The sequence below is a fragment of the Bombus vosnesenskii genome, unplaced genomic scaffold, assembly GCF_011952255.1.
Source record: "Bombus vosnesenskii isolate JDL3184/JDL3185 unplaced genomic scaffold, Bvos_JDL3184-5_v1.1 scf7180000013293, whole genome shotgun sequence".
Classification (NCBI taxonomy): domain Eukaryota; kingdom Metazoa; phylum Arthropoda; class Insecta; order Hymenoptera; family Apidae; genus Bombus; species Bombus vosnesenskii.
In genome coordinates, this window is record NW_022882944.1 from 734,980 (window position 1) to 760,899 (window position 25,920).

General features: G+C 38.8%; 1 protein-coding gene across 1 annotated transcript in view; it reads right to left on the reverse strand.

The window, feature by feature from the left end:
- Window positions 1-25,920, reverse strand: part of LOC117232821 (basement membrane-specific heparan sulfate proteoglycan core protein-like) — a 128,125-nt gene that overhangs the window by 17,452 nt on the left and 84,753 nt on the right. The window contains exons 3-5 of the mRNA XM_033492506.1: window positions 23,661-23,871; window positions 23,181-23,292; window positions 21,845-22,023 (exon numbers count right to left, since the gene is read on the reverse strand). Of these exons, the coding sequence (XP_033348397.1) occupies window positions 21,845-22,023; window positions 23,181-23,292; window positions 23,661-23,871 (502 nt within the window). The remainder of the gene's footprint in view (window positions 1-21,844; window positions 22,024-23,180; window positions 23,293-23,660; window positions 23,872-25,920) is intronic.

Sequence of the window (25,920 nt, forward strand, 5' to 3'; positions counted from 1 at the left end):
AGAGCTTTCTTTACACCATACCAGTAGCAAGCTCTGTTCCAATATCCGAGAAAGTAGCTAGAGCCGTTTGAACAAATTCTCTGAGACCGGTTTAAATTACGTAAAAACAGCGGGGAAAGCGATTTAATGGACGGCCTGATTCGTTCGCCAACGGTCGGTTTTCATGAAAATTCTGATCATACAGCGAGTACTTGCGGAGCAGTACGCGGGAGACGTCGCATAATCCCATTAAAACGGAATCTGATTTGCAGCAAGTCGTAGCGAAACGGATGAGAAGAGGGCGTGCACCGGCAACCAGTGAGAATTATTGCTGGTTTTTTACGAGACATTAGTAGGTGGGTATCCGGGTCGGCGAATAGGCGGCTGCTAATACAATGTAACCGTGGCACGTCGTGAATGAGGCAAAGCCAGCTCGGCGGCGAGTATTCATCTCGAAAAGAGGAAGGATGAAGGTTCAGGAAAGAGGAAAACCCGGACGAGATACGTAGCCAAGTTCATTGCGTGGAGTGGGAAACGTTAACCCAAAGGTAGACTACGTATGCTGTCTACTGTACAGGTACCTGTATCCTTTCTACTAGACTGCTACTGGGCTTCGAGTACGTACTGGCTGTCCCATTTTAATCTCTCCGGTGGCCAAAGAAAAATGCTTCCTATAATTCTCCCGAACGATTATCTTCCTCTTATTTTTATTCGATATAAGGTTTTCATCATTTTTATAATTGTTTGGTCTAAACGACGTTGCGTCTTTAATCCAGAATTACAGTTGGTAAATTGTCGATAAGAATTCAATAACGTCTAACACGTGACAAATTGAGGGAAATTGCAAACACGCGTTTGCAGGATCAGCAATTTCAAAGATAATTCCCTGACGAAATTGAGATGACACGACCTGTATATACGTCACGTGCACGTGCATAAGCAATGCCCATGTTTGTGCTTGAATCCGTGAGAATAACGATCCCTGGTTTCTCTCGCGAGAAGAACCAAGCTCCCTGGTAATTCTATATGACTGCAAGCTTGCTATTTTCCACGAACGACTTGCCTCTGACGCGTCTGTATGTCGCTACGCATCTATGTACCAGTTGAAATATTTTGTCCCGCTTCAAGTAACTTTGGAATCTTTCGCTCGAGCGATTGGATCGCTGAACGCAAAATCCAATATCGCGTAGAAGTTACTATAAACACGCTAAATATTATTATACGCGTATCCTGGCTGGTGCGTATGTACGTAATTCGCGCGAGGTTCCATGAAATAAAAGAGACGTTGAAAGATTTCTAACGACGATAGAAGAAATCGAATTTAAAATACATAACCCGTGCTGTATATTTGCAGATGCCTATGACTAAGTTTATAGAAGTTCACGTAGCGAAACTCGGGGGAATAGCCGGCAAAGTTCGTAGCCCACACTAATTTTTTATCGCGTTCTCCTCGTTACTAAGGAAATAGACACGTCCAGGGAAACGGGCGAATTGCCAGGCTGAAAATTTCATTTCTCCAAATAATTCGCGTAATTTCATCTAACGTACTCGTTATTAATTAATTCAGTAGCGATAAAACGTTTCTTCGTGTTATTACACGTTTCCTACGCGAATGGACAGATATCGAATAATATACAAAAGAAATCATTAAACTAAAGACAATTGGTACTCAAACTCTTTTGCGAGATCGTTAATATCTGTATATTTAGTATTAAAAAGTATCGGATAAAAAGTGTAACGTAATAGATGAATTTATGGAGTATAAAATTATTATGCAACATTATTTATGTTTTGTAGCGCTTAGCACGCACGTTTTAAAGCAACGTCTACTTCTAGCAACTGCGCATTCTTTTCTTAAGTGGAAAGCTTTTAGATTTATGAGCTACAACAGAAGCAAAATTCCACCCGAACTGGGTCAGCTAATTTTTTTTAAATTTCCTTCTTTTTGACTAACTTCCTTTTACTAACATTCCTTTACGGCATTATCCATTACCTTTGCTTATTTCCTCATTATTCCATCTTTTATATATATATCGATCTTCCACTATAAATTACATATATATTACACATTGTACATATCAATACCCGCTAACAAGAAAAAGAACAAAAGATAATATCAAAACAGTCCTTTTATGTAGCCTACTTTTAGGCGAAAACATCGAGAAGATCGTAAATATTCAACCGACACAGGTATCTGTCTAGCCGCGTTAAAATCTGAAATTACGATTTTTCACAAAAAACATTTGTCCCGAATCTAATAATTAGGCAGATATTTGAGAAAATTCTGTTCACAATCCTTCGATCTATTAGTCGTAAATTATACGTAATGTAGTGGTAAAATCGATCGATCGTGAGTCGCCACAAATTTATTCACGAACAGAGGAATTTGCCTAACCACTATTTCCAAAACACAGGTTTCTGACGTACGCTGAAAGATGCGTAAGCACATAGGCACTGTGTAAGCATCGAGTAACTTTTTCGTTTCCAGGTAAATATGATCCGCGACTCTTTTCAAAGTGAACTAAACATAAAGCGTTCGTTCCATCGTATCCGATTCTATATGGTTTTCGATTTTCGATATATTTCCTCGCATGCGTGCAACTTGTGAAATATACTAGCGAACTTTGGGATCCGTTAGTACTCGTAAACATAAGGAATAGAAGCACGGCAAGTATGTCTCGAAACTATTCCCATCGGAGACGACCCGTTTTATTTCAAGGAAAATATCGCGAGGTGGATGTAAAAGATGATGCTTGTCTTATAGTTGTATTATTTTCTCGAATCAACGTGTATAACGTCGTATATATTGGGGTTAAAGAAACATCTTTACGAAGGCGAGGGCAGGCTGTTCCTTCGAAAATACCGTTTACGTTATTACGTCTATTAAAGTTACTCAGCGCGGTCTAACAAGATTTTTACGTACTTACTCAATGGATTTCTCAACGATATCTATGAATATCGTTTCCACGTACGTATGTACACCTATGTCATTGTACTTGAAGATCGAATAGATAATTTCGATGATACGAACGAACGAAGATACGATCGATGATTTTCTAAAGAAATTGAAATACAGCGGTGCATTTGTGCGCATCGATTCGAGTTTTTCCTGGAAAGGGCGATATCTTTTCGATTATCAAATAATCGAAACAACACACATATTCCTGGAAGCCGGAGATTAATTAGCGCGAACGTTAAACTCCTCGAAGACCGTGGCACGTGAAATATCGTGTTTCCCTGCTGCACCGTTTTCTGCAATTTCAGTCGTTCTTAACTCGTTCATTTGGTTATTCCGTGGACTTAGTTAGCACTTTCGTTCCCTTTATTTTACGTGGTACGAAGGAATCGCGTGGAAAACCGCTAAAGAAACCTAACGTTCAAAGCGGTCGAGTTAGCTTTATAACTGTCAAAGTTCATAAAGCAGACACAGACATTTCCTATCTTTATCGCATATCGAAAGTAGTTATGCTATTAGGTTCAGAATCCGAGGACGGGGCAACGAACGAACCTTAATAACTAATTATGGTCTCGTTGTCGCTTGTTCGATAGCAGTTACCGCGTTATAATCTTACTCGTAAAACCAACGATCTCTGCACATGGGTCAAAGCTCCTGCGACGTGAATGTACGCTACTCAGGTACGGCTAATTGCTGGAAATTTCGCATTATAAATTAACAACCGGAAGTCTCACTCAGGGCGGACCAAAGCCTGCTTGACGGAAAAGGTTCTCCGCGTAAATGTACTTACTTGCACGTACGTTAGCTATTTAACCCTTAATCGCTACGACAAATGTTTTCGAATTCTAGATTATGCATATAAGATTAAACGCTGTTGTTTTACATTAAACCAAGAAATTTAATTATCGTACATGTACGTTGTGTAAGCTTAAATATACAGGGTGTTCGATAACGGGTGGAACGATCGGTGGTGAGAGACGATTCTACGTGAAAGGATACGTTGAAAATATGACAAATATACCTAGTGTTGCGTCGGGCGACTCTTTACCTGGCCCAGGTCATACACCGCGGGCCAGACGGACACCAGATGTCCGCTCATCCTTACGGCGTACCCTCAATAGCCTTAAGGACCTACTTGCTAAGGTCCTTCAGACCCAACAAATGTCTTTTTCTAAATCAGTTTCCAAAGACTACTGTCTACCACGGCTTGCCAAGGGAAAGTTGGGTTTTCCACGTACGATGCTTCCTAATAACAACTCTCTATCGAGGGCAGCTAAGACCCTTCCTAGTCCACCAACCTTCGTTTAACCAATTAACAACGAAGCCTATTTCCCTCACTCTCTTAGCCAAAATCGTCACCAACAAATCCGATGGTCCCGTGCGCTAGACACACCCATCGCTAGCTTTCCTCCGACACAGCATCGTCACTCAACCTCACTTCTTCTACGCCGTTGGAAAAGTCAACTTGCTGCTCCTCCGACATCGGGAGAGTCAAGTCAACTATTTTAGTCGGTTCTCGGTATTGTCGAACATACATCTCTACTAAATATATTATAGTGCTACGTCCACTGATACACTAAATCCAATTATAAGAGCCCTGCTTTAACGTACATATCCATCTTATCTTCGTGCGATAAGTTGTTATCTATTTATCTCTACTCAACAGTGTAATCTAAGTGTTGGAAATATATAACTTATAATTCTGTGAATCACAGTGTTATACGAACTGAATTACCCCTATTATCTCAACGGAAATCAGGGGATCGATCAATTCGTGGTGTCGATTTTTATAATCGTAACGGGAATTTACGACTCCCGTTGATGTCTCTCCTCGCGATTACGTCTCTCCGCGATTGGTCGAAACTATACCTAAAATTGTCTAATTTAAAACTGAACAGTAAATAATCGATAGGAGGTTAAACTGCGTCTAGGAATGAATGAAAAACGTGGAATAAAATTTGTTCATAAGACGGTTAGCCTTCGAAGGAAATAAATTTGAAAGGGTGTTATGCGCGTGCGCTAGACCAGCCCTTGACTAGGCACGTTCAAACTTTATTTTCTCGCAGATGAGGCCTTAAAGGCTTAGAAAAATTTCATTTTACATTTTCGTCTTATTTTCGCATGTAGAATATCCTGCTGCTTGTTTACTCGTACCTAGTTGGCACTTGGCCAAGTCCAACTATACTCGACAAATTTTCAAACTTGATTTTCTCGGAAACGAAGCGTCGTATGAAAAAACGTCACTATAAATTTTCGACTTGCAGAATCGCTACTTATCGTCAATTTGTATAGTCGATTAATTACTGGACACCCTGTATAATCGTATATAGATACATCGAGTTAAGGAGAAAGAAATGACGAAAAATCATATTTTCCCTCCGAGCGAAATATTCGTTTCTACGCCACGAATCATAACCGTTATGTATGCACTTAATTTGTTTATATAAACACAGTGCGCGATAGATCTTTGTTACTTCAATTGTATCGGATTCAATTGACTCCAATCAGATCATGGAATTCAATGGAGTTTAACGATTGTTGACCCGGACGAGGCAAGGGAAATACAGTGTTCTAAACTTTCTATCAATAATATGGTCGAACTACGAAATTTCCGTCCATTGTAACTCTATCGTGAACACAATTGTTCCGATTCGTTTTTGTCTCGTGCTATCAACAAACTCGATTGGTATTTCGTACACAACGCAAATAGTCTCGCCGTAAATTAAATATAGCTGGTAGGAATTTAATCGACACGATCCCCGTTTGAAAACCAGCGGCGAGGAATAAAGCAAGAAAATCGTTCTCGCTATCAACGAGCTATCAAATTAAAGAACTCGATTTTAGGATGTTAAGGATCGATCTCAACGAATTTCGGATAAATTGAACGAAACAGTTTTTTATTATCTCCATTTAACGTCCAGCCTCTTAAACCACCAGCGACATTTTCCTCAAATTACTTGCGGTAAACCTTTGTTCCTAATATTATTCAAGGTAATTAGCCATTTGAAAACGTTTCCTTAAATTCGCTCTTCAAATAAATATCTAAAAGTCAGAAAATGTTCACTCTGGCTGCCTGCCAAACGCCAAAATGCAGGATATCGAATATTAGAAATTTCTCTGCGTTACTAGAACAGCAAAGATCGATCAGCTGGTTAACCGTCACTTCGGACGGATCTCTTTCTTCGCTGAACTAAAATTTAATCGTTTAAAATTACCAACGTAATTGCTTGTAATCTCGCGTTCGCCGATCCTTGCTCGTTTCGCGTCGCGGAACATTTAACAAGAAATGAAAACGGTTCGTTCGGTTGGTTTTCGTTACGCGTATCTATCAGCGATTCAGCATGTACCTATAAACGTGGTATCGATTCAAGTTAGTGAGAATACATTGAATGCGATCCTATTACCTCTACCTCGCTTTTCATCCTTGCCCAACAAAGACAACAGCCGCCGAACCCTGTCGTCCCTTATCTAATTTTCATCGTGGCCGAAATTAATTACACCCGCGCGGGCATGTCGGCACCGGAAAACCATATTTTCACTGGGAACAAGCACGACGATTCAGCTGAAATAGGCGATACATGGTCGTAAAAAGCGCGGCAACGAGAATGGAACGGTGCAGATAGGAGGAGATTGTAGACCGTAGACGATCAAGGGTGAGACGGGTGCTCCTTGCACAAAAGCACGAAATACATCGCTATGAAAGAATAATTTCCACGCGAGAAGTCCGCCTGGACTTATGGATTAAAAGTTTCTCATCGGCAGCCTGGATAATTGGTTTAGTTATTGGATCCTGGGGCTGAATCACGAACTCGCGGACGCGGTATCGCTTTGCTTTCCTCGCTTTTCGCCGCCAACTTTCCAATTTCTATCCTCCCGCTCTTCTTAATCCCCTATACATTTTCTCTTTCTCCTTCTCGCGCCACACTTCTACGTTATATACACGCGACTATTCCACTACCTTCGAATTCCATGAGTCTATTAAAGGTGGCTTTGTCGCGGCAACTTTTCCCTGCTTTTCCATACCGCGGTTATAGGAAAGACTCGTGGGATGGGTCGGATCGATTTTAAATATAGTTTTCGTATAACTAAGTAATACGGATGGAAGAAAAATGAGCGACATAATGCGAATAGGATATATAGAATGTTGGCTGGTAGGTGATACGGGGTTATTCGAAACCGGCGTTCGCCAAATTAATTTTATTTCTTGTATGCGAGCTTCGTTTTTGTTGCGTTTGCATCGAGGTATGAGAAGGCAACTTTCACCGAATAAAAAAGGACATATTTTACTTTCTATTTTGATTTCGTAACGAAGAAAAGCTTTTTTGAAAGGATTAGAATAAATTTCGGGATAAAGAGGCTGTTGTCCATAAGTAAGATAAAAGGGGCCACAATGAAACATCGGTTTTACCGAGAGAGGCATTGATCAACGATCAACCCAGTTTGCAAGCACCGAAATTAAAGAAGGATGACTTTGTGCATACTTTAAACGTGACATCGACCTTCTGTTCGAGGAGCCGAGGGACAGTGTTTGCTCTGGACGCATTAATCACTGGGGTGGAAACTCGTGAGCCAGTATTGTACGTCTTCCATCCCTCGCCCCCTTTATCAAGCTTTATCTATATGCATTATAGTGTGCAGTTACTGTGCAATCGTGTGAAAGTGAAGCGTATCACCTTACATGCAAACATGTAAAAATAAATAGGACACCGACCATGTTCAGATTTTTATCCTAGCTTAATTAATTTAGAAGTTCACGGTTCGCGATTAATTAAAACCTCTTTTGTTTGTTAGAAATTGTAAATTCATTGAAACGTACAGTGCGAATGAACGAAAATTTATTCGCGTATGCGGAAGGAACGCGTTATGCAAGGGAAAGTGGTAAATGTATTTACGTGCTTGTAAAATATCATAAAGATAATAGGGACTCTGTTTCAAAGTAAAAACAGCACCGACCTATTTTTTCCATAAAAGCGTTCGTATTTATTTTGTTTCTCATACGCGTTGTTCTTTCGTACGGAAACGAATTATTATTACTATTATTATTATCATTATATTATTAATTATACGGAAACGAACGTGTCGAACGTACTACTAGTAAACATTATTTATAAGCTAGCAAAACATTTTACTAATATCTTAACAACACGAGAATCGAAGAGAATACGAGTACGCGAAATTTTGTCGTATCGTTGGAACAAACGGAAAGGTTCGTCATCGTTTACGCTCGTACGAAAGGAACGCGATAAACATGTTTCAGTTGCGTTCAATTCACCGCGTCGCATCTCGTAACTCGTAACAACGACACGCTTCGTAGATATCCGTAGATATATTTTATCGTAAGAGAGAGATAAAGATTTATCGCGTTAAAAAACGCGGACGAATCTTTGAGGAAGTAGAACGCACGCGAGTCGTTTTGCTAGCGGTGGAGGCACTTTGGGTTATATAAAACTGCAACGGAGATGAAGCCAACGCATTAATCTAATGCTCGGGGAATAATAACGTGAAGCCAAGCGGAACGTCGGTAGGGAGAGGGAACCGCAAATTCGAAATATCGACGAGCTGGCGGCGTTATTGGCATCACCGCAGAATGTAACGTTAAACTGCAATTTCTAATGGTTATCGTGGCACAGTGTCTGCGCGGCTACTGCATCCAAAACGCCCCGTTTCATTTTTCCCTGATCCCTTTTAATTTCAATGGCTGCATGTCGAACAGTTCGCGCGAGCCTGGCTTCCGCGGCATTAAAAGATTAGCGACGTTACGTGGATCGGTACAATATCGTTTCATAGGATACGCTGCAGCAGAATCGTGTGCCGCATTTTCGGTTATCCGGTATTAAATGAGCCACCTAATTATTTTAATAGAACTTCCGGGCTTTTAGTTACACGGTAGCCGTTCGCCGTTTTGCAACAAAGTTTCATTATCAATTAACAAGAAATAAAGGACGAAGTTCCAAAAAAGTTCCAACCAGAGCATTGAAATTTTATCGATGGCGATTTTTTCCGATCGATCAATCTCTTAATCGCACGGATTAATCGATCGACTGAAGCTTCTGAAACTGGACAGATTCGATGACAGATTATTCATGTATCGCATTATATATCTATTAGTAATGATAACGGTAAATGAAATTCACGAATATTACGAGCTTCGAAAGGTAATGGCCGGCCAACATAGAGCCTACACGTTCGTGCGTCCGAGATCCGATCAAACAGCTTGCGCGTGTTATCAAGTACCAACGTCGGCTCGTCACGATCCAATTAAATCGCCATGATGTTGTATCGACGGAGATTTGTTAAACGAAGCTTTTATAGGAGGAGATTCCAGTTAATAGAATCGACGTTGGTCGAGGCTGTGACTCGTATCTGATATCAGTCGGAGGAAACAGCCGTTTTCTTTCCTCCTTGCGGGCATTCGTTGACAGCAACCATTTCTCGTCGACGAAATACGAGGGCCGATTTCGTATTATCACGGCTTGTCGACGTCATTCCGCGGCTTTAATTATGCGACTGGCGTATCTTGCGGCAGCAACGGAAGTTTGCCATTTATTGCTTTCACCGCGTTAGCCGTGTCTCTTGTGCCCTGTACCTGTACACGCTGCCCCTCAGCGTACATCTTAAATGCGGATAACAGTTGGCTTTTTCCGCCTTCTCGAACAGAACAAGTGGAATTCCGAGAGATATCGTCGATCACAGTGATCCCTATTTTTGCTATTTCATTGAGCACCTCTAAGATCGCTCGCTTCTTAGCTTACCTTCCGATCGATCACTATTTCATAAAGTACTTACCTTCGTGAAAGGTTTAATTATACGAAGTACGTCCGTTTTATTGTATACGCGCGATTGTTTTTGTAAATAAAAAGAAATATGAAAAGAATGTTTCAAACATTCAAAGTTGCATGGTATTAAAGAGGACAGAATCTAGCGTACTTGGTTCCTTTTTCGTAGATGGCCAAGCAGAGGTCGTAGGAAGGTGACACTCATCGATCCGCCTCGGCGTTCTCTACGAGAAAGTATTAACCTAGCGGTGTCGAAAAATCATTAGTTTAGAAGATATTTGGACTTTAATTTGTCAAATTGAACGTATATAAAAGACAGAAAAGCTGCGAGACGATATTGTCGTGTCTACGTTGTCTCTGTCTTTCATACTTTCAATTTGACAAATTAAATTTTCACATAAATTTTCTGCAAAGATGCCAAGACTATTTTATGAAAAACTATACGATTTCATTTAAAAAAGACGCATATGTTACCTTCGTATGACTTCTACTTTACCATCTACGGAAAAACTAATTCTACCAGATCATATCCCCTTTGATACCAACTTTTGTCTGAAACATTTTTTCCATATTTTTGATGCTTACAAAAATGGTCGCATGTATGCGCTTGAAACAGACATATCGTATATACGTGTACAGTGTACATGCATATACAATCGAGAAGCGAAAAAAGATATTTTGTTTGCATGTCCTATTTTTTCTCCGACTCGTTTCATTTTTATATAATGAGAAATCTGTATCGTCGAATCTGCTAAGAACGGCGAACTAATAAAGCAAAGTAGATAATTAATTGGTCGGACGTAAAAGGGTGACTGTTTCCAAGAGTTTTAATTTTTATCGTTTTGTAGGAGCTTTATGAACCTTCGTAGGCAATATAATTATGACCTTTGGCTAGTATTTTGCATTAATTAGCGATTCCTTCGGTTGCTGTGCCCCGAGGCTTTAGCTAAGTATGTATACCCCTTCAGAACGAACTACGTCACCTGCCAAGACTCTTTCAGACCTCTAGATCCATAAAATGTAGACGGTTGTCTTGTTGACAAGCTACGAGTTCTTCTTCTTTTCGTATCTTCTTTCGTCGTAGGCGGTTCGGCTAAAATACGATGAAAAATTAATCGTATACGATTGCACGACTTCTTACACTGTAAAACGTTAGCTCCTTTGGTCCATTCGGCGTGTTCAAATTTCAAATCGATATCTATGATGAGTTTCGAGGAGAATAGATCGTAACACCTTACGTGACTCACCCTGTATCACATATATGTGCTTTCGTCCTATGTAAACATTTTGTATTTACGTTTATGTCCATTATTGGGGACGTACTCCCGTTTATCGTCATCATCTCTGTTAATAAACATGATAGACACATATATACATGAATCGAACGATAGTTTTGCTTCATTAAATATTTAACCCAGGAATCCTCAATGAACGAATTATCGTGAATTCGTTTCGATTGTATTTAAACTTTGTAAATCTTTCATAAGAATGTGTATAGTAGGATATACAGTATAGAAGACACTGAAAAGCTGTATCGTATTATTAGACGCTTTTTTGGTTTCGTGTAATTATAATTGTATATTACGCCAATGTTGCATGTTCATGTACACAGTACATCTCGTACTGCAATTTCGATGAAATTATTAACCGATTAAAGCGAGGGGTGAATTGTAAATGAAGCTGTTGTATATAACAGTCCTTACGAAATCTACCTATCGGGATAATATCCGATTTTATTAAATATACTCGTACGTTGCTCGTAATCCGATATTTTGCAAGAAAACTGGATCGAATAGTGAGCGATGATAAAACTGCTACTGACGAGGGAAGAATATGGAGAAAATTTATACGAGAAACAGTTGTTAGAAAATGTCTTTCCTTCGTTGACGTTTTAATCGTTCGTATACAAGCATCCTAAGATCGTTAAGCAAACACTATTAGTTTGATTGATCGATTAATTGTCAATGTTGAATCGACTCGTTGTGAGATTCAACTTCCTATAACGAACATCATTCAGCGTTTCGTTTGAAAATGAGCTTCAAGTCAGACGTAAATGTAGCGATGACGCGATCAACGCCTTTCTGATTACACTTAGCAAGCGGCAATTGCATCGTCCACGATGCAATTTGCTATGCTACGATGCTAAGGCTGTAACACTTTCCTCCAAGAAATTACCAGCGAGCTTCCGAAGATATCTGGAAAATGGCTCGATAAGCAAGTTAAAGCAGTTAAAGTTTTCCAATTACTGCTCGCGACTGTTTCGATTTCTTTGTTCAGTTGATCTTAATCTTGTCGTGTAATAACGATTTTGACACGTTGTCGGTGGTCACTGCGAGTCACTTTACTTCCTCTTATTTGGCTCAAATATATCGCTCATACCCGTAGAATTCCTCGAATTAAAATGTCCTTTTTTAAATTAAAATTAAATATCTTCCTTCTATAGCAATGGCCACTACGATTTAATTTGCTTCTGCTTCGTAAATATCGTTAATCGAGAGAAAGCAGGAGAATCTAATTCGGTGTAAGCACGTTGAAAGCGAATTAAATAAAATTTTAATCCCATTCGTATACGATACGAACGAAAAATGGAAAACTCGAATCCAACGTTTCTTCGACTTTCATTTTTCTGATTTTTTTTTTTTTTTTTGTTCTTTCTTTAGTTACCTGATCGTTCTAAAGCAAACAATCAGAATGAAATAACTATCCCATTATAAGAATAAAGTCGCAGAGGCTGAAAACCTTAATTAAAGCGAATGCGGTGAGAATCGAAACTGCTTTCTCACTGATCCAATGATTTGCATAGAAATAACCGTTCCACGTATGAAACGAAAGAAACAATAAAGCGTTCATCCTAATCAGGCCATCAGACACGTAATCGGACCGAGCCCGGGGGATTAGACGTGCCAAACGTACGAGCTTCGGGGGCAGTCTTTCGCCTTTATTAAATTACACTCTGCTCGAGCTGGTATCATAAATACGTTCGCAATCTTTTCATGGTTCGTTCCGGTGCTGCACGTTGACCTATCATCCAGCCTGTTTTCGACACGATTATCTCTCACGCAAATCGAGCATAGACCCACCTTAGCCGTAATTCATCGACCGCGTACGGTTCGTGTCCCAAAATGGAGAGTCGAGTAATTGCCAAGGATCCAGCAGATACTGCCTCGAGAATGTGGCGAAGATCGCGTCAACTTAATAGAAATCTACCGCAAACTAATGTCTCTTCGACTAATTTCAAGAGCGTAGATCGTTCGAGAATCCATAATTTCACGATTCAAACGCGGAAATATGTTTTTCGTTTATATAAACACAAGTACATAAATGTGTGTAGTTTGCATGATCGATTTTTATTCCTGTTACCGGGCAGCTTGGTCTTCTCCGTTGAGAGACGAAGCTGTTGTTACTTCGAAGATAGCATTTTCGACGCTATGAATTTTAATTGGCTGCGAACTTCTCAACGAAATGTTCCATTTTTCCTTGAAACTTTGATCAGAGATTTCTTTATTGCATCCTGACAAAATGGAATATTTAAACAGTCCCATGGTAATATCGCGACCCGTTTAGCAGATTTATTAGCGATGGAACCAAATTCGACTACTACACCTGACGTTTAATTAACAATCCAAAGTAGCAGGTATGTGATTTTACGTAGTCTATGACTGACATTCGTTACACATATTACCACATTAGGTGGTAATGACAAAATCCCCAATCACTTAGTTGCCAACACAGTACATGAATATTTTGGAAATATCATACGGATTGTTAATTTCCATCGGCAAAGGTACGCACACAACGCCATGTATACATATAATATGTTCTAAATAACATGGTTATGAACAGCAGTTTAAGCCTGGCCTGTCGTAGGCTTATTAACTGTCAATAAACGCGCTTGCGCGGTTAATTGGAGGTTGGAAGTTCATGTAAAACGGATTAAAGATAAAAGAGGTTAAACTACGACCCTATAAAACGCTCGGTAATTAAGCACAAATCACCGTGAAAATTGTGCTTGTTACGCGTAGCCACTCTTCGCAGGTAGAAGGATAGAACCGATACACGAGAAACTAAAGTGAAAAGCTTGCGGATGTACAGTTTCAGTGAAGATAGATGGAGGAGAAGTACCAATCGATACGGACACTCTAGTTATTACTAGGAATCCTAATTATTTGTTTATCTCGTATCGCTATATTTTTTTCGTATCACACGATGACACTCGTACAGATAATTCGAAACAATTACCCACGTCTTTCTAACATTTGTTTCGGTACAATTTCCGATAAAATTACAGCCATGGTGCTCGTGAGATATCGATAAAACATTCCAATTGGATGCCATTGGCCCCTGTAAATTCGAAATAATAATACGAGAAACGAGGAAACATTATTCTTTTAACGGAATCTGAGTCTCGAGCGTAATCTTCTCGGTGTATCGACGAAACCAGAGCGGGAGTACGACAGGATTTGAACAAGAACTCTTCTTCTATTTCATAGCTCTTCGTTTTCTGCGGGATGGAGCACAATAAATCTCGGCTCGTCGTTACGCCATGGAAGACCGTTAACTTTTGACGATGCCTTTCGTACGGTTCCGCGAAACTTCTTTTACGCTGCTGTATTAAAAAATCAAGTTCACCTATACGATAGGAAGTTGGCTTTTCTCTGCTATGTTGACGCTTTCACCGACCTCGTACGTAAAACGCTGTCGATCAAAGGTTTTCCTCATTTTTGCAAACGCGAATAAATATATTCGAAAACGAGTTTCTCATTGGCGAAGGCAAATAACTCGAGCTTACGGTTACCGAGTTTGTAGGGCACTGACGATCCGATAGCATTTCTGTTTTTATATTACCATATAATTCAAGTTGTAGATAGCGATAATAAATAATTCTTGCAAATGGTTTTTTATCAGTCGCCGTTGTGTTCCTTGAACGAACTTAACTCGTGATTTGCACATGCATACCAAGAAGTAATTCCCAACTTTTTCAATTATCGTACTTTTAATTTAGCTTGTGTCATGTGTGTGTCTGAAAATGGATTTTATACGTTTCTTCGATGTAACTTTGGCATAGCATGTAACTGATTTAGCAAGGTAGTCTCGTTCGTCCAAGTTAAACTCCTACAAAATCAATTTGTCTATCTTTTTTTACTTCTTTTTTCTGTTTGTACCGAGAGACGTGTAATAGTAAAATAACTTACTTTTATTTGAAACGCTATTTCCGCCATTTTCCACCAGACTTGAATTTTTCCAAGTAACTTCAAGCTGTCCATTCTTCGATACCACTGTCTGTATCCTTTGTACTAAACTAATTTACTTTCGATACACTTCGATCGGCAAAAATTGCTACAACTTTTTGAACAATATCAGGATGATCTTGATCGTCCTGGGGCGATGCTATCGATACATCCGCAAAGTTAATATTTTTAACACGATTCAGAGGCTATAACTGATAATTGATGTCCACGTGAAACGGCAGACCAGAGTAATTTATAGTGGTACGCCTGCCGATTCCTGAAAAAATTTGGCATCGTTTCAAATCGTTGTAAAGTTAACCGAGCTCGCGCAGATGTATCGACATTTACTGGGTGGTTGCGCGCGCGATTCCGTTGATAAATTGCACGTTATTATTTCCATGTCAGCGTATATGTTTATACGATAATAAATGCACGTTCATATTCTACCGTTGTATTAAATTCCAACTTGAAAAATGCGGATTTGAAGGATCCAACAGACAGCCAGCATGATGAATGTATCTGCTTAATTGTTTGTCTCATTTCTCGTTGTTGAAACGTATTTCGTATTGTTCGCGGAGATTTCAAGGTAAGCTCGACAAACATCGAACGTGAACCAATCAGTTCACGTTTAACAAACCTATTCCATTTGTCAAGGATTAAATTGATTAATTCAAAATTGTTACTTCATTCTATCTGTAGTAGTATATATTCGTTGATTTATCTAGACACCGTCGCGCTTTTTATCGGCGTTCTGGACAAATTATTGCTTTAGAAACGTTTCAACGAAAGAGCAAAGAACGCTACGAGCGTACCCATTAAACGACGAATCGTCCGGTATATACGACAATCGAGTTAGATTAGAACGATTATGAAATTTTTAATGTTTAACCGCACCGTTATCAGGATTCATTCAATTGTATGTACACAATCGTTTGTTGTATAATCTATTACACATTGCCTCGACGTGCATTATTGCCGTGTCAATTATTCACGGGGAATTATTATTTAATAGCTGCTGATCGCTTGTATTATTCCATTGGAGGTTATATTCGATTTTATCGACTTCGATAAAATACAGTTTACGCTAAATTGCGCTGTGCTATCATCAGTTTGATCCCTCGCGGTGACCTCATTTCAGAACTGTTCGCTTTTATCACTTTCGATGGCGACTTCGCTGTATATCACATAATTCGGAATATCACGTTGCTGCTCCAACTATCCTGTGTTTAACCTTCGATTTCTAAAAAAAACAGCTGATTTTAACACCTCTATCGAGCGAATGATTATCAACGGTTAAACGATTACCTTTCAACGGCGGAAAATAGACCGCCCATCTAATAATAAATTCCATGCTGTAACGAAGCGGCGGAAATTTGGTTTCAAAAATTTGGCAAATTGAATGAATGAACACGGATTACTCTTTCACTCTATCGATGCTACTGACGTACGCAATTTGACTGTTTTAGTTACGCTGGGTGCGTGCTGTTTCGCGTTGAAATTCAATGTTTCCCGCGCTAAATAAATCCCAGCTGTAACAATACTCTTTACTAGGGCATGAAACAGTAAATGATTTTTCCGCATGAAAACTGTTTGAATGGGCACGAAGTACGGCCGTATGATGCCTCTGACTTGTTACTGGCCATATAAAAAAGCTCGGATACCAGTAATGTAATAATTCTTGCACATACAGTGCAAAAAATGTCAGCGCAGAAAGCTTCGAGTCACGCACGGCCTGATCGCATCTGCTATGAAACTTTCGTCTAAAGCAATTTGAATAATTCTTCTGCTACACGTAGAATCTCTCTCGGAATACTATACACCATAAATTAACTTCATTGTAACGATTCATAAGCGGAGAATTAATTCTGATTAAATCATTTCTGATAGAATTGAACGCAACGTTTCTGTCGAGTAAAACGTATCGGTGGGGAATGTTGCAGTGATTAGTGGGAATATCGAAATAGTTGAAAATCTCATTTACACATTTTACCCGACGTTCAACTCTCGATCGCGTCTCGTTGTTAAACTTTTACTTTGTACGCGGAGTGAACCACGGAAAACAAATTATTGTGTTTTACATTTAATCAACTACGCGTAAACGTCGTTTGCCTTCGCTTGCACAATACTAGCAAACGATAGAATAGGAGATGCAACCTGAGCTCCGATGCTTCGAACGTGTCTTCTACAGGCAAGCCCAGTTATATCAAGCGAAAATAGGTGTCGAAAATTTGAGTATCTATCTTGCAGCAGTATCGGATTGCACCGGGTAACTGTACAAATTAAGATGGAACTTGAGCAAACGATTTGACGAATAGCAGCGACATTGAAACACGTACACCAATACCATCTCGATAGTGAAATATTACGCTGTGGATATATGAACGAACCCGGGAATTTCGTACGAATGTTCATGCGAGAGCGATAAAGTTTCGAAAAGCGTAAAAGAAAAATATGCAGGCACCTGAAAGTCTTGGATGGACGTGACTGCGTGTTTCCTAGGAATGTTGGTAAGGTGCACCTGAAGAAGCAGAGTTTGTAAAGAAGGGTGAGGGTGGGAGAAGAAAATGCGAATAAAAGAAGTTGCAAAGTAAAATCAAAGGGAAAGGGTTAAGAAACCAGACGATTCGTGTTTCAACGTAAAAAAAAAAAAAAAAAACTGAGTTACGTCGTGTTACGTGTCGTAACATCGACAATTATCGCGCCATGAATCGATTCGCTGTTCCGGTTTCATCGAAATATATCGAGAAAGCCCTAGTACAAATCCCACTATTTCATCGTATGGAGGATGAGACCTAAGCGGATAGAGGCATTAAAAGATATCAAAAATGCATATACAGCTGACAATGCTAAGTGCTAGGAACTCACGATAGTTTCTGCGCAATTCCGTGGATTATCGCGCTATTAAACTCGTACGAACAACTCGATGTGAATGGAAATCCTACGAGACGCTTGATTGGATCAAATAAACCTTCCACGCGTGTGCAACGCCTAATTTCGATCCAGATTGCCAGTTAATAGGTTTTGACAGAGAACGGATGAAACTGTACACACACCCTGTAAACTAGTTACACATAGCGGTACGATATGAAACGTCAGAGAACTGACGTAATTCCAACTCGCAAGTTGCAACGACTACGCGCATTAACTGGCCGCGCGTGTTTTAATCCATTGCCCGGCATTGTTTCGATAGGAAATGCGTCTTCCCGAAGAGAGTCCGCGTTAAAACGCAACAAGAGATATTATCTAGGACTATTATCCTCACGCGGCTGCTACTGCTATAAAACCATAGTTGATTGTTTCACGGTATACGTACTTACGTATATGTAATACACATATATATAATATTATATGGAGAAGAAACAAATCTAAGAAAAACTGATATTTCCTTTTCGAATTCCATTTCACTTTTCTTATTTTCATCGATTAACATTGCGACGATGGAAACATCGATATTCCTCTTGTTATAAAATGCACTCCAACGCTAAATATAGAGGAGAGTGGGGTAAAATGAAACGAGCGGGTAAAACGGAACATCGATGTTTCTCACAGATAAAATCTGCCAATGAGTTAGTCTATAGTGCCGTGTGACATGAGACTATTCTACTAAACAGCCTTTCCAACAATTCGTGGTCGACCATATAGACCCATGCGTTATTTTTCAATTGAGAGAGTTGGATTTTTCACTGTTGAAGTTTCCATATTGTATTGACGTTTCGATTATTTTTTTTTTGTCAACTGTATTTTGAAAATTAACAACGATAAACACATATTGAATCCTATAGTGGCTATAGTATTTCCTTTATACTCCACCGTGCCTTCTGTATTGAAGAATGTAACATAACGCATGAGAACACTAATCTCCATTGAATTGTACTTTCTATAAGCGTCCTCTAGAGAAAAAAGAGCAACTATTCGATATGCAGCGTGAATCAGTCTTTACCTAGATGAAAACGTTTCTAAAGGGAACGTACGTGACTAGCGCATTGTTTAACGGCATTAATGTATTCCACAGCGGCAAAAGCAGGTCGAAAGTGAAGCTGAAAAAGTGTGGAAAGATATTAGCACCGCTCCACACGATCATTTTAACGTGGCGATCGTTGGTGTACATGTTTTGTACGTTTGCGTGCTTCGTCGCTTGGTATTTAAATTTGTGTACAGCTACCAGAAACAACGTAAATATACATCCAACTCTGCCTAACCTTCTACGATCAATTAGAAGAGATTTTCACGTAATGATATCTTGACAGATATACATATTGTTAGATGATAGATACCGTTGATCTGATGAAACTACGTGTTCTCGGTGAAACATGAAAAAATAGAATTTATCGTTGTTATGAGATTACTAGAGAAAATAATATTTCGATGAAATATTTTTCACGATAGAATTAAATAATATTCGATATCATAAAATTCGCTCCTAAACGAATGAAACATCTACGTTTGGCAGATGGCCTACAGTTTCAGCATAATAAATCTGCGTTATCATACGCTGAAGTAGATTCGCGTGTCTAGTATTTTAAAAAGGCTATTCGCTATAATATCACATGTGCAATATACTTGCACAACGCGAAGTGGGATTGATCTTCTTTCATGGACGGTTTTACCGAATTAAAGTTGGAACGTTTCAGGATTTAGAAAAAATTCAGCGCTCTTCTTAAAAGTTCCTAATGGACTCGTCTCTCCACTGGATTTCGTTCTTCACATCCGATTCTTTAACAAAGATGAAATGCAGGCTACGACTTTAAGCAGAAGAAAATTATTCGTCGGATTTTTAATTGGTTCATTGGTTAACCTCTTAACCTATGAATATTCAAACGACGGTGGAAAATGAGGAGGAAAGTAGAAAGGAGGAAAGGAGGATGATCACGGCTTTGCCAAATCTGTGAGAAAGCTTCTCAAAAGCTTTTCAACGATTGATAGAATGCGATTATTTATATTATAATACAATGTTGTTCGAGTAATACGCACTTCGCTACATTTCCATTCATTGGAAAACTAAATTGCCAAACGTAAAATATTATCTGTTTTTTTTAGATAGATTTTAACGTCGCGTCAACTGCACCTATGTGATTTTTAGCGACGACAATGTGAGTAGAGAGAGATTTACTAGTTAAATTTTACCAAATAACGAAACATGAGAAATAATATTATAAATGATATTATAACTACCGTGTACACAATCTAATACACACAATATTATACTAACCATAAAAAGAATCTTTTAAGCCAACAATTCTTATTCGGTATTTACGCAGAAAATGGATACGGATACAATAGGTACATTATGATGATGATAATAATTATTATTATTATTCCGGCTAGGTCAAAGTATCAAATACATTTTTCGAATGTCATATCGCAAAGTAGTTGCTTGTATTATCTACGCAAAATTGAAGAAATGCACTTCGGTTTGTGTGTGTGTTGCTTTATAACAGAACTTCTCTAAATTATGAACTCTCGTTAAATTCTGGTGCTCTGTCGTTGCTTTCTCGAGACTCTTATCCTCCTCGCGAAACTCGCTCGTTAGAATCCCAACCCTCTTCTGACCAACTGACTCGTTTACGACTTTTCACATTTCTAACATTCAGCCTACTAATGTGAAAACTGATACAAAACGGACAAACCCTTCGATAAAAATCGACTATTTCACGCGACGATGGTTCCGCTATTTGTTAAAATGTATTTGCGAGAAGACGAGGATTATTCGAATCATTTTCGTTCGAAAATCGTCCTAAATAATAATTACACAACGAAGTTTCCACTTTCATATCTTCGTAACTTCTTTTTATTCTTCGTGTGTATCTCGCGTAGAAAGAAAGGTACCATTGTCATATCGGGAAACAGAACAGGCACTTGCAATTTTATTTTTTCTCGTATTACAGAAAGCTGTTGAAACCTTTCTGTTGCTATACTACGCGAGTATATTTATACATTTACGCGATTCTTTCGAATGCCTAAAAGGACAATGGTCCGCTAGATTTCCACTTTGGACATACGGCAGTGGTATTGAGTTTATTGCCTCCTATAGAGCACGCGTGATGCCAGAAGCTGATGATACCGACGCCTGCATTCTGCCGCCCCTTTTTACAACCTTCACCGTTTAGTTTATCTGTGGCCCGATTTCATCTCGAGAATTTATGACGTTCTCCAAGTCCTGCTTCCACGCTATTCAAGGATTCGTTTCGCAATTCCTATTCGAATAGCATCACGGTAATATTCGACGTTTTCATCGAAAATCACGATATGGGCACATTTAAAGGTGTCACAAGAATATAATGTGGTTTCGCAATATACAAAATATGATTCACGGTACGCGAAATATAGAACGTAACCTATCCGAAAGTAAATTTATCACGTTAGAATTAATATTTCTCCGTATTACGTACAATGTCGAAGGAGATACTACGCGTTTGAAAAATTTGATTTGTTCGAACGAAACGAACATAAACAAATGAAAAATGTATCATTCGGCTCGTTTCAACGCCGGGCTTAAAAATAATTCGAAATACAGGGAACTGGTATTGCGCGATAATTCGTAAAACGTTTCACCGTTCTTTCGGATTTTAAAGCTTTGACAATATCGATTTCGAACATACTGTGTTACAGATATGTTAATGGTAATTCGTTGTCGTGTGTTCATTTCGACCAAAGGATGATTATCGTATGCTATATGTATATTCGACACAACGGAGTAAATCATCTATTCTTTCGTTCCATTCCTTGATTCGATTCGTTCGAAAAAATTGCTTCGTATGATCATTTAAGGTGGAATAAAAATATCTTTCAAGATTTTTGTGAAACTCGCTATAAATTTGACCGCTGCAGCGATTTCGTTAGCCGAAGAATTTACGTTCGATGAAAACGATTTCTCCGGGAAATTTTTATTATTCCGACTCACCCACCATTGAGTACGTGGACTAGAACACTGGCTGACTCGGCCGCAGACGGGGCACATGTGTAATTTCCAGAATCAGCAGGTAACGCCTTTGATATTAAGAGACGCGACGTTCGCGTTTGCTTCTCAGTGACTACGTTGATACCTCCCCTTTGACTGTAATTTACCACGTGATCACCCTTGTACCTGCAAATGTAATAACTTTCTGTTAATTAAAATTGTTTGAAAATGTCAATCGATGCTTTAGCTACGTCAGACAACTTTCCTCTTATTGCGTAAACGTACAGAGATTTTCCAGGGTTTATACAAAGATTCCAATAATTACATCGTAAGAACGTATGAAATTTATTTAGCTTTCGATTACGTAATCTTGTAATTCGACGATTTATGAGGAAAGGTAATACTTTGTTAGGAGTCGTGAATTCCATTATAAATATTATTATATGGAAAGGCAATTTGTTTTAGCGTAATATATGTATATCGAAAATAATCGTTGGAAATTCATGGTAATATTATACTATAATAAATTTCACAGTGAGTAAACTGCATATTAATTTTGTAATTATACGACGTTACTGGCAGTACGTTTCCTGAAAATTTCTCTTTTAAAAGATGCGCGACCATTTAAGTGGAACGCATTACATTCTAGCAACACGATAATACATACATACACGTACATATACGTTTGGTTCTGAAATAAAACAGATACGAAGCAACGTATAAATTGGAACTTGGATCAAAATAAAACCGAATTTTCTCATTTTATTCCCATCGTACGCGTAGTTCTCTCGTCTCTGCGCGTTACTGATATTAATAAATGCTGATAAAACGCGACAACGAATACAGTGAACTTGAAATGTCAATGCGGCGAGGAAAAAATAGAAGAGTAGGCAAATGTAACGAAATAAAATAAAAAAAAAAAAAAGAAAAAACTAGGAATATTACAAAACGCCCTCGTTCGAAATGAAATCGGTAATTAAAGCGCTCTAAATTTACACTGAAGTTTGTAATCCTTGATCCACTTTCGGCCTCTTTTGCTTCACCATTCTTTATCAAACAATGAACTTTTCACAGTTCGATCATTCAACCGTTCAATCAACAGAGAAAGCAACGAGAAGAAAGGAAGCAATTCCGATTCAACGACGATTTTCCATCTGCCAATCAGCATCAGCGGTGTTCTACGTTCATTTTAGCATGTAATCGAGAACCGTCTCGATGAATCATGATGGGCCCTCATTCACGAATGTTCGTTCGTGTTACGCGGCGACGCGACGCCATCCTGCGAATTCACGGCATTTATGTTCCCGAGTAAATCGAATTCGCGAAAGTCCAATTAAACTTACCAATAAATGAATGACGGCGGCTCAGGTGTCTGCAATACTATGCAGGTCAGATTGATGTCGCTTCCGCTCTTGATGTACAGCTCCGAGTTACCGTTGATCTTTGCCTTCGACACTAACAACATAATCAAATCGACGTTAGATCGTTGCATCTTCAAACAGCTTGTAAGCGTATTACGTCGTGATATTGTCGGCGACACGTTAAACTCCCATTTCATTCGTTCGCCGATCCTTCGGGAAATAAACGACAAAGCATTCGTATGAAATATTAATATGCGATTCTACCGGCATTGACATACACTTGCCGCGTTCAAACTGAAACTTCCTTTTAACGTAACGACAACGTAATAACCAGTTATTGTGCCAATTGCAAGAATAACGTGTACGGAGAAACGTTTATCGAAGTAACTTTGTCGCGTTCCCTTAATCAATAAGAGAATTTATTCTCTATAAATGCGGAATATGCGTCAAGCGTGTACTAACCTACGACGCTCAAGTTAAAAGCTTGGCTGATTTTCGATTCGGTTGAAACCTGACACTCGTATGTTCCGCTATCGCGAACTTGCGGTGAACTAATCCTCAAGGTCCATTCGTCAGATCCGTCTCTGTGTAACGACTGGAAACGCTGGTCGTTCGTGTAGGTTAAGATTCCTACGGTGAGAATGTGCAGATCTCGTTTCCTGATCCACGAAACCTGCAAACGAACCGAGAACGATCTTTACGTGACTCGTTTGCAATTCTGGCAGATGTTACGACAGCCACGAAAATCGTTGCATTTCGTAACATTTTTGGAATTTCGAACCCATATGGATATCGATTTGTGGGAGGAAAAAGGCGTTAGTGGAGCAATTACAGAACTGAAAAGCAAGGGACGAGTAAATTTCGTGAAACGATAAATTAATCGTGATTGGGATGTACCAGTGACGATAAATTCTCATAATCTTTTACTGTTACGCTCGAATAATTCTACAAAAACGAACTTAATATTTATCCGATGAAGCGAAACGTAACAGAAATAGAATTTATGATTGTACGCATTGGTAAATTCAGCGCGGAATTATCGAGAAAATCTTTCGCAGATTCGATGCGCTTTGTCCGCCAAATTTCGTATTACATTCAATCGTGCGAAATCGCATTTTGTCGCCGAGGACGAAAAAAATCAACCAGAGAGAGAGAGAGAGAGAAAAAAAAAGAGAGAAAGAGCCGGATAACGAGACAAAGATAGGACAGGGATCAACTTTGGACAAAGCTTCCGACGCGAAAACATTTAACCGATCCGCGATAATCTTTGTCCACGCTATCAGCTTCTATCGAACTCAATTATCCAAGAACGGACGCTGAGCCGGTAATTTTTCACGACAAAAAAATTGTTCACGGTTCAATTTAACTTTCGGTCAGATATAATTAGAACACGGAACACGCGGCAACCCTGGAAAATAGATGGCTTATCGGCGAAACGTTTATTCTTCGTGTTGAAAACGGAGAATTGATACCTCGAATGTCGTTGGGGAAAATTAATTGTAGCAAGACAGCGGTTGTTACGTGCTGCCTGAGAACAATGCAGAAATACACTGCGTTACCGTCCTACGGTGTGTTTGTTTTGTCACCGTCGAAATTAATGATAAGAAAGCGTAAACAGCCTTTCCTTCGCGATATTTTCTCCCGAAACGCAATTTGAAAATCCTTTTCTTTCCCTTCGCTTCATTTTTAAGCTTCCTTCCAACCGAACAAAATAAACTTTTTAGTTACTCCTCTTTCTTATTTTAATATAACATATAATATGTATATTAAAAGCAATTATAGAAGCATTGGAAGATTTTCAAAGAAAATTGCTTTATCGTCCCTTCTCGTCAATTTCGTTATATCTCGGACATTTTTATCGCGTCGTATATCGTCGTGCATACATAGGATAATAAAAAATATAAAAAGATATCGGGTATGTATCTTTGTAATAAGGATAACCGAGATATAATAAGGATAACCAGAAGTTGAATAAGTTAGTTAGTAATTACAATGCAATTATCAAGTTACGGTACAAAAGAAAGCATAACTTCGAGCTTTATTATAACGTAAGTTTAGTATTTTTTATCATGTCGAGGTAAGACTTCTATCCTATTTTTAATGCTGCATGACAAGCAACGGTATCCTTGTGAGAGCGGTAAAACCAAGCATATTTTTAAACGAACGTATCCAGCTCGCCAACAAAAGCCAGAGATATGTTGGAAACTCGCAGTTTGAGGCCAAGGAAAAATCCTTTTCCTTTGTTTTCAGTTAAATGAAACCCGAGTACCTGTTACCTACTACCACGCGAATTCTTAACCAAACTTTCGAGAATAGCGGATTTAGAATTGAAAATGTGTAGGAATTTAAATATCCTTTAATTATTCGACAAACCAGAAAATTAGAGTCCATATGAAAATATTAGAAATCAGGCTGGTAACAAAGGGAATTATACGATAATTTAGATCGAATAATTATTCATTTGTCCAATTCCATTCTCATTTAAAATACATTGCGAATTAATTTCATTTGTAGATAATTGGAAAATCATGTTTCATTGAAATCGCCCTTGACCGTTCATGCTATTCTGATTTTCCAGAGAACATGGCGCATCTCGACATTTCCATTTATGATTACTCTCAACGAGAATATCGATAATTGAAATGGTATAGGTATCACGTACTATGATCAACGTAGAAAAATCTTTCGTACATTATCGAGTTTCAAACTAACTACATATGTA